The sequence below is a fragment of the Melitaea cinxia genome, chromosome 8 (genome assembly GCF_905220565.1).
Source record: "Melitaea cinxia chromosome 8, ilMelCinx1.1, whole genome shotgun sequence".
Classification (NCBI taxonomy): Eukaryota; Metazoa; Arthropoda; class Insecta; order Lepidoptera; family Nymphalidae; genus Melitaea; species Melitaea cinxia.
This window is the reverse complement of record NC_059401.1, coordinates 15,304,373-15,315,379: the sequence shown is the minus strand read 5'-3', so window position 1 is coordinate 15,315,379 and position 11,007 is coordinate 15,304,373. Positions and strand designations below refer to the sequence as shown.

The window sequence follows — 11,007 nt, the reverse complement described above, 5'->3', positions numbered from 1 at the left end:
GTAGAATGTATGAAATATAAAGCACATGCCAAGCCCGGTCTCGACGGTGAGAATTTATCCAGGACCTAATCTCAGTTTTAAGTTTCACCTGCGTCTGTTCATGTATGTACGAGTATACTTGATGTATCTTCTTGCATCTCAAGGGATTTTTTGAGTTCGCACGATTTCATAAAACTTTCATACACTTAAAATTAATAACGTCGAAATGTTAAGGGTAAGCTTGAGATATAATCTTTATTGTAGACCGTTACAAGAAATAAAAACAAAAATTATTACATACAAAGAGATTAGTATTTACTTATTATTGGGTTTGTTTTGAAAAGCTGTTAAACCCTAGTTAAAATTTATTATTTTCATAGGATTATATTGATCTATTTGAAATAAACCATTAATTTGTGTTAAGTATTGTATATTATTGGGTGTTTAAAAAAAATACTAAAGTCTAGTTAATACAAATTAATTTTATATTATCGTTTTAGGTTATTTTAGATAACTGTTAATTTTAGTTATGGTATTTTTATATTCATATTATATAATTTAAAGTCTTTTGATACGCTGTTTGGTAAATAAATGTTGTTTAGATAATGTTGTGTATGCGCTTACCGCGCACTATAAGTATAAGGATCAGCTGTCAATAAATCAGTGTGCAACTAACTAGCTTGTTTGATTGACGTGTACCGCTCAGTTTAAGTATCTAACACGTGGCGACGAACGAACTTACGTAGGCGTTGAAAATGGCCACTGGAGGAGTATTTGGTGTTCTTTCCACTTTCGATCACCTAACACAAGAGTGGAGAAGCTACAAATGCCGCATAAACCAATGGTTTATAGCGAACGAGATAAATAACGAAAATGACAAATTAACTATCAAGAGACGGGCCATTTTGTTAAGTGCGTTAAGTGAAGCGAGTTTTAACCTAGTTAGTGACCTGGCGCTACCTCGTAAGGTGGAAGAATTGCGTTACGATGAAATAACTACACTCCTCGACGAGCATTTTACACCGAAAAGGTTCGGGTTTGCGGAGAAATCCATTTTCTACTCCGCAACTCAGCGCACAGGTGAAAGCCACACTCAGTGGGCGGCCCGGTTAAGGGGGTTAGCCGCACACTGTGCTTTCAAGAATTTGGAAGAGGCCTTGCTAGATAGGTTTATCATGGGCATGGCAGCGGGACACGAGAGGGACAAGTTGTTTGCCCAGGATCAGCGGGAGCTGACCTTGGCGAAAGCCATAGATTTGGCAGAAAGCGTGTGCTGTGCGCGCCGGGCGTCGTCGTTGGCGGCGCCGAGTGCGTGTGGCAGCGCCGTGATGGTTCCGGATGGCGTGTTCAACATCTCCAAGAAGGAAAAGTGTAGTGTGTGCGGGTTTACTAATCATAAATCTAACCAGTGTCGCTATAAAAGTTACAAGTGTAAAAAGTGTAACAACAAAGGTCATTTGTATAAAATGTGTCCTAACGACGCGAAGGTGAAGTACGTCGGGGAAGGTACTGTGGATGACGGAGACGACGGTGAGTGCTTATACAATATTCGATGTGTGACGGGCAGGCCGATGACAGAAAGCGTTCGGATCGGTGGGCTGGTTTTAGAGTTTGAAATAGATAGTGGATCAGCTGTAAGCGTTATTTCCTACAAAACATATGTGTTGTATTTCAAACGATTACCGTTGTCAGTCACCAATAAAAAATTGTTTAACTATAACGGCGGAAACATTGAAACTGTGGGCGTGGTTTTGTTGCCAATATCGTATAAAGAGCGCACGCGAGTCTTGTCTGTGTTTGTCGTACGATATGACGGTCCATCGCTGCTCGGGCGCGATTTCATACGGGAATTCGACCTCGAGTTAGTGATGACGCACTCGAGCGCACCTGTGCACGCTGTTTACACGCATGCGCTTAAAGGAAGTGATTTTAATGTTGCGGAAGATTTATTTAAAATGTTTCCTAAGGTTTTTTCTGATAGTCTCGGGTCGTTTAATAAATATACAATTAAATTGCATTTGAAGCCAGATGTAAAGCCAATATTTCTTAAAGCTAGACCGGTGCCTTATGCATTAAAAGAAAAAATAGATAAAGAACTAGATCGACTATTAGGGTTAGGTATTTTAAAACCGGTGGAACACTCGGAGTACGCATCGCCTGTGGTACCGGTGTTGAAAAAAGACGGTAGTATCCGTTTATGCGCCGATTACTCGGTTACAATTAACAAACAGTTAATAATAGATCAGTACCCCTTGCCTACTGTAAATGACTTATTATCTAAGCTGTATGGGGGCATTAAGTTTAGTAAAATTGACTTGTCTATGGCATACAATCAGCTTAGGCTATGCGAGGAGTCGCAAAACCTCACATGCATTAATACACATCGCGGTCTTTTTAATTTCACTCGTTTGGTTTTTGGGCTGGCAAGCGCACCAGCCATTTTTCAAAGAGCAATGGAGTGCTTGCTCGCCGGAATAGACGGTATCATTTTCCTATTAGATGACATATTAATAACTGCCAATGATGACGACCAGCACAGACAGCGTTTAATCACCGTGCTTCAGCGATTGGATGACGCTGGGCTGACAGTTCAAAAAAGTAAATGTGATTTTTTTAAAGATGAAATTTCATATCTTGGCCACATAGTAGACAAAAACGGGATTAGGACATCACCTGAAAAAGTAAATGCTATATTACAAGCTACTAAGCCGGAGAGCGTGTCACAATTACAGTCGTTTTTGGGACTTACGAATTATTATAGGAATTTCATACCCGACGCATCATCTGTGTTGAGTCCATTGTATAATTTATTAAATAAAAACACGAAGTGGGAATGGACCACGGCTCACGATAACGCATTTATAAAAGTAAAAAATATTTTATCGTCTGATAGGACTTTGGCGCACTTTAACCCGAACGCTAGGATTATTTTGACCGTTGATGCGTCGCCGACGGGGCTAGGAGCTGTATTATCTCAAATCGATAAGGATATGATAGAAAGGCCGATATCTTACGCTTCTCGAACGCTTTCACCGGCGGAAAAGAATTACGCGCAGATCCAAAAGGAAGCGACAGCTATTATTTTTGGCGTAAGACGGTTCCACCAGTATTTATACGGTAGGTCGCAACCCTTCGTGTTAAGGACAGACCATAAACCCCTGCTGGCCATATTCGGACTTCACAAAGGGATCCCCGAAATATCCGCTAACCGTCTCCAACGATACGCTATGTTTTTGGCCGCTTATAATTATAGTATCGAGTATATAAGTAGCAAGCAGAACATAGCGGATTATTTATCTAGGGCTTGTGAGGTTACCAATACAAGTATGCCACCACGGGAAGGTATGTCAGACGAGCTCGTCAATTGTGACGAGAGGGCGGCCTATGTTAATTTTGTTATCGACGGTGATCTACCGGTGACGCTGAGCGACCTGAGGCGTGAAACCGCTACAGACGATTGCTTGTCGCGAGTCAAGAGTTATGTATTAAACGGGTGGCCACGGAAAATTAACGATGTTAATTTAAAACCTTACTTTAATTGCCGAAATCAACTATCATACGAAAACGGATGTCTGATGCGGGGACATAAAGTAGTTATTCCGATTACGTTGCGAGAGACAGTGTGTAAAGAAATGCACAGCTCACATTTCGGGGTCGTGAAAATGAAAGCGGAAGCTCGCAAGCGGCTGTGGTTCCCGGGTGTGGACAGAGCGCTGGAGCAGCTGGCGGCGGCGTGCAGCGTGTGCGCACAGCTACGCCCCGCACCGAAACATGCGCCGCTTGCACCCTGGCCACTGCCGCCGCTTCCATTTTATAGAATTCATTTAGATTTTCTGGGGCCGGTTAACAACTTTATGTTTTTAGTTATTGTAGACGCTTACAGTAAATGGGTCGAGTGTTACGATATGACTTCTTCTTACAATTCAAAAGCTTTGATTACTAAATTATACGATTTTATGTCGCGGTTCGGAATTCCACACACATTGGTGAGTGATAATGGTACGTCTTTTACCTCTCATGAATTTAAGCACTTTTGTCTGGTTAATGGTATAAAACATATGTTATCACCTGCATATCATCCCACTAGCAATGGACAAGCTGAGAGCTTTGTGAAAATTATTAAACGGGGGCTCAAAAGTATAATTTTACAGGGTTGTAATAAAAAAAATATTGCAGAAAAGCTGGCTAAATTTCTATTCGACTATCGAAACTCTAAAAACAGTACCACCGAAAAGTCGCCCGCGGAATTAGTGTATGGACGTACGTTGCGTTCACGGCTGGACCTCTTAAACTCGGCAGCATTAGCTTCGTCATCGTCTCCCTCACCCACAGCACTCACTCGAACCGTCGAACACAACCAGTCCTTACAGGCTAAACATTATAAAGGTACAAAAAGACAGAGCTTTAAAGAGAACGAAACGGTTTGGGTTACTAAAAATATAAGTAATAATAAAAAAATTTGGATTGAAGGAATAGTTAAGAGAAAAGTCGGACAAGTATTATACAAAATATATGTACCACATCTGGACTGTGTGATAACAAGACACATCGACCAAATCAGATTACGATTGTGCGACTCGCAGTTAGATAACAGACGTTGGGACCCAGACGTGGTGCCAGACTTAATGCCAGCGAGCGTTTCATACTCCGAAGCTATCGCTCATCCAGAATGTGGAGGAGAGCCTCCGGTGGAACCATGTCAAGAGTCGTCAGCATCGGAGGAAGCGACCAACGAGCCGGTAACACCTATCTGTACCGCCCGTTCCAGGCGTCAGGCAATAAGTCCGGTCTTTTCAACACCGACTTAATAGTTTTAGTTAGATTTAAGTAAACAATATTTTTCTTTATATTATCCTAGCTATAAGAGGGAGAGATGTTGTGTATGCGCTTACCGCGCACTATAAGTATAAGGATCAGCTGTCAATAAATCAGTGTGCAACTAACTAGCTTGTTTGATTGACGTGTACCGCTCAGTTTAAGTATCTAACAGATAATCAATTAACTTTATTTAAATTGTATTAATACATGTTCAGAGAGAATTGAGAGAAATTCTGTTCGACGCCATGGTGCAGTGAAGTTGTGAATATAAAGGAGATTGTGTACACATAAGAAGCAGTTTTATTTAATCACATATATGATACATGCAATATATGTTCGTATATCATACAAGGAAAGATAAAGACAATCATAGCTCGATCAGCGACAAATAAGGATTTAAAGAAACATTGAAAAAAGGTGAACAATTATCGAGAAAGATCTCGTATTTCGATGGAGTACTTTCTCGGTAATCTTTTCATTCCTAAGTTATATTTAAAATTTTGAAACTTATTTTAAGAAATATTTTTGTTATATATTAATCTAATTATGATTTTGGAAAAATTTTAAGTTTTAAAAGATTGCCTAATTTTTTTATTCGGTAGTTAGTTTTAAATGAAATGAACATTTATTTCTTTAATATATTTTAATTTCTGAAAGTGGAAGAGTTTCAATTATTCTGAACGACATTCTTTATTATAAAGAAAATTGAAAGAAATTTCTCACCTTATTTCATTTCTACGAAAGTGGAGTTTATGAAAAAAACGTAACTGCATTTTTAAAAATTTCTTGAAGAAAAAAATGCAGTTTTGTGCTGCATAACAAAATTATCCATTTTTTGAGGACTGATATATCCATATAAAAATTAAAAGATATCACTATTGATCAATAAATGTATTTTTTTTTCAATAGAAAAAATAGTAAATAGTCAAACTTCGATAATAAATAACGAAAAATCATACTAAAAATAAATATACAATTCGATTGAACACCTCTTTCTTTTTCAACTTCATTATTAAATATTAAACGGATACATTTTGCGCATAAATTTTCTGATAGACATTTTCTAACATAATGTCAAAAGGTGTACCACGTTCGCCGTCAGGGCTGTCAGTTGTCTGTATAGTTAATGTATTTTTTGCTACTGTAGTATAAAACAAAATCGCTTCTCGCTGTCTATATGCTTAGATCTTTAAAACTACACAACGGATTTTAATGCAGTTTTCGTTCGTAAATAGAGTGATTCTAGAGGAAAGTTTATATGTATAATACATGCATAATATAATAGATGAACACTGATAATTTTAAAGGTTTCTAATATGCACGCAATATACACATTATTTAATATACACATTTTTTGCGTATATATTATTTTACTTAATATTTAGTATCAGCATTGCATACGTGCGAAGCCGGGACAGGTCGTTAGTATCACATATAACTAAACTTTCTCGTAAAAAATAACCAACAAAACGATAAAGAAATTACATGTTACAAATAGGTTCAAAGATAATATTATTGTTTATATTGTTACGTAGTAATTTTTATCCTTCATTTTAGAACAGAATCCGTTTTTTTTTTTAAATTTCAGTACTTATAGGCAGAACACTAAATAAATAACAATAATAAATAATAAAATCAGGAATTTTGCAATAAAAATATGATTTGGTAGCCCTATTCCACTGGCTGCCGATTGCCAGAGCTGGACAATGTTCGACCATCCCTGAAGTCTCCACGGATTTCGTGCCCGTCCTATTTTACAAACATGTTTGAAATTTTTATGTACCTAACTATCCCTCGAGTGGTTCATCAGATGTGTCATATACCGCTTCTGTTTCTCCTCTATTGATATTTTATAGCCTATGTGCATAGTTGATAGAGACTCATACACAAAGTGGCGTTATCAGTCTGTCCTTGGCGTCAAGAAGTATGATATTCTGTGCACAAGAAACCACCACAATCACCGGGTTAAGAAACCTGTAAGCACAAATGCACGGACCACGACAAATATGACTTATTTATATCCGTTTGCCAGTATTAGTTTGTCGTCGACATTTATCAGTAAAATCTACGTCCCGAATTGGTAGTTGTTCCAGATTAATATACCTATTTGATTTGTTAAAGAATGTTATGTAATTTGTCAAATGACGATTCAAGACTGCTTTTGAAACCTATTTTAAGATATATATATATATATATATAAATGAATGTTTGTCTATATGGCCTTTATAGAATCGTTAACAATGCATTTGATCACGTCATGATCTTCAGCAAACTGTTGTGCATGAGCCCACAAAGGTTTCTGAGTTGATACGAACAAAAAAAAAGCGTAGCAACGCGCGCAGGGTACAGCTAGTACAGAATAATTTTTTACTTTACTTTAAACGGAAAATCAAACTGTGTGTGTATGTTATAAGATTTAAAAAAATAACTAAAGCTACTAACTAACTAAATACTGACGGTGTGCAGGTCCATTATATTAGAATCATTTACACCAATATTTGTTTCTGGTCTGATTTTTGTCCACATAACTTCCTCACCATGTCTCGAAGTGACCCCGTCGGTAACTGTTGTCATTAAAGATAACTGATGGCGATCGTTATTCGTAAAAGGAAAGTTATCTATCAACTTACAGTGAAGCTGTGTAGCAGATTAAGTTTGAAGGTTCCCTTCCTCTCCTTAAAATTCATTTTTTATTTAGAAGAAGACGCTTTTACGACCATCTTCTCCCAGCAGTGGGATGTGTACAGTAAGTTTTAGTTAAGTTTAGTTGGTATTAAAAGTTTAGGTGTTACTTATTTCGACGATAAAGAATCGTGTTTTCACAGAATAAATATACCACAGAGATCAACAGTAGCGTCTGGAACAAAATGCATCCGGAACACATCGCCTTGGGATGTCGGGGCCAAAGTGTATTTGACTAAATTAACCGCGCGTCGCGGCTCCGATGCACTAACTTAAGACGACGCTTGATTATTTATGAGCTTTGCGCTAAGTTACTCTATATTAGTTTTTTTTTTTAATTTCCCGGAATGAAAAAAGTCAAGCGTTAAGCAATTAGTTAAATGGAATTTTTTTAAGATGCGTTCTGTAACTCTTCGTATTATTAATTTATATTATGTTAGAGTAAGTACTACTTTTTTTAAGTTAATAACCAGACAGTATTGTTTGATCTCCATATTGTAGAACTTCTTAAAAAGCATTTTGTTTAACCTTTAATTTAAAGAATAATTGCTACACCTTTTTGATGTTATATTACTTTTGGAGCGTTAGGGAAAAATGAAGGGAGTAAATTTTTACCAAACCGACCGACACCCTGAAGTTAGATAGTCAACGAAGAAGAAGTTAGCAACGTGAAGTTAGCTAACCAACAAAATATAACTTCTTATGTGTGTACATAAGTACACACACACTTTTTTGTTTTAAATAAATCTACACACAGTATTTTATTTTGCGTAAAAAATATCAAGAGATTAGGGTCGGCAACGCGTTAGCGATGCTCGTAATACCGTCGGCACATGCTAAAAAAAAATCTTGTGAAAGAACGATCTAGCATGTCATAGTTCAACGCGTAACAAAACTGACTCCCGGTAAACGAATAAAAATGAAACAGCCCTTTCGTGCAAAATGATAGATTGCGTTTTAAGAATTCCACACTTTCAAGAAAACTATAATAATTATGTAAGTTCATGTCGGCACTTTACTGTCGCTCATTGAGCCATATAAAAGTTTTACAACTCAAAACGTCGGGTTTAATGCGTAGCTACACATTAAATACGGCGTAAAAGAAAATGAATCGTCACGGAAAATTTCATTTATACTGTACGATTTTTTATTAGCGCACACGTATAAGCTTTTATTTTTATTTTAGCGATATTGTAATATTAAAATAACCGTTTTTAAATTCATATGGTTGTATACACGGTACATATATTAAAATAGCATTTTTTTTACAATTTTTGTCTGTCTGTCTGTCTATTTGTTCCGCCTAATCTCCGAAACGGCTAAACCGATTTTGACGGGACTTTCACTGGAAGATAGCTGATAAAGTAAGGAGTAATTCAGGGTACTTTTATGTTAGAAATTAATTTTTTTATAACTCTACGAACTGAATAATAACTTTTATGTTAAATTCCACGTGGATGAAGTCGCGGGCACAGGTAGTTCATAATAATATTAAACGTTGATATTTGTAACCACATTCTTGTACAGAATCATATAGTATGAGATCTGAACTGGAGAGACGAACTTTGCCCGCCTGCTTAAAATTATTTTATATTTGTTTTGGTATTTTGGTATTTAGAAAAATAATCATGAAAGGGTTGACTAAAAATTCCTGGCAAGGCTATATTTAATTCAAAATATAAAAAAATATATTTTCCTTTCCTAAACTCACCAGTATTAAGCTTGTAGAAAATGTTTGGTTATCTACTAATTTTCTCGTACAACTATTGAGTTGGACTGGCTTTCATCCATGTGTTCCTAAAAGTCTATTTTGAATGGCGGTTGCCGAATATAATATAGCCTGGCCAGGAATTTTCCAGCTATCTTTTTCGCTATTTATCTTTAACATACACAAGAAGATAATTATTAAATTTTTATGCATTACACAGATGGGTTAAGAGTAATCTTCATTTGAGACTATTAGTTCGGATCTTAGACTAATAGTAGCACGTTAAAGTCAAACATTGCGAGAATTACATCTGAGACTCAACAGAGTAAAGACGACCAACTTGTCTATGTGTACATACAGAAGTTAGTAGATTAAAGTTGTGTAATGAGTAGTTAGAACAAATTGACTGTGATTAATTAGCTTCACTCGGTTATTTGATTTGGTAAACAAAAAAATGGCTGTCTGTAAAGTTAGTTTACGAACGATAGCTTAACGTGACAACGTCATAACAAAACATCTCCTCGGACGCATAGGCCTATCGAGTGGAAGAGAGATAGATGTGTAGCAAGCGTACAATGATCGCAACGGGACAATGAGCGTGACGCTAAAATGAGCGTAACGCTACAAAAGGTCAGCCTTTTTCGTGCAGGCCGCCGGCGTTCATCGATTTATTAGACGTTGTCACGTCAAAATCATATTTTTAGTTATATTCAAAATATAGTCAAGGAGTGTGTAATAAGTACAATAAAAAGGGAAGTTTATTGGAAGAAAAATACTTTTCCCAACATTAGGATATTTAAAGGCTTTTTTATTCAGTTAATAAACACATATGACATTGCCTAGGATTGATCTTTTAGTACTGAGTTACATGACTTTTTGCGATTCTGCAGCACACATACACTGTATTTTGGTATGATATTATAAATGCTATTAAGACATTTTATTTGTTACTTTTTTGTTTTTTTTACCCTTTTAATTGTGTATGTGGAATGTAAAATTATGAATAAAGTTTTTTTTATCTATATATCTATATGAATATTTGTCATTTAAATTATGCAAAATTAATTAACAATTACAAATTAAAGTTCATTTATTTTACTAAAACATTATTAGCTCACGATAAATCGTGGCGTTACTGTGTCGTTTCCTTTAAAACATATCGCTCCGAACAGCTCAGTTAACGATTACTACAGACTAATAACGATATAAAATGTCTTTTATCTTACAGCTAAGTCCTGGTTTATTGTTGAATAGGGTACAAAATTGAGGTTTTAAGATTCAAAAGATTGTTAAGTTAATATTTTAAAAGTTTTTATCAATTTGATTTTACAGAAGGCCTTTAGAATTAGCGTAAAATTGAGGGTTGCTGTATCTTTACTTCTTATGGTAATTCTGAAGTTAAAACCTTCTTTTATATACAGGAAAAGATTGTAGATTGTAAGGAGACGGCCCTTTGGTGCAGGGAGTCCAGCAACTTGGTGATGCGCTGGCGATCATTGCAGCTATCTGTGCATATGCTATATGTTTGTATAGGCTATACAGATATTGATCATGATGTGGGTATCTGTGTTTGTGTAATATCTGTATAATTCTTAAACTAACTACACAGGGTCTGGTCCTACTTTGGGGCTGTTGATTTTAAAGCGTCAACTTATATATTATTGTTTACTAGCTGTGCCCACGACTTTTTCCGCGTGGAACTTAACAAAAAAGCTATTTTTCAGTTCGCAGAGTTATAAAATAAATCAATTTTTAAAATAAAAGTATCCCAAGTTACTTTTTATTACATCAGCCATCTGCCAGTGAAAGCCTCGTCAAAA

General features: G+C 36.2%; 1 protein-coding gene across 1 annotated transcript; it reads left to right on the top strand.

Annotated features, from left to right (window-relative positions):
• Positions 1-583: 583 nt before the first annotated feature.
• LOC123655903 (uncharacterized protein K02A2.6-like) lies at positions 584-4,922 on the top strand. The gene has a single exon (XM_045591648.1). It carries the CDS (start codon positions 735-737, stop codon positions 4,785-4,787), a length of 4,053 nt encoding a protein of 1,350 aa, XP_045447604.1. The 5' UTR covers positions 584-734; the 3' UTR covers positions 4,788-4,922.
• Positions 4,923-11,007: the final 6,085 nt, after the last annotated feature.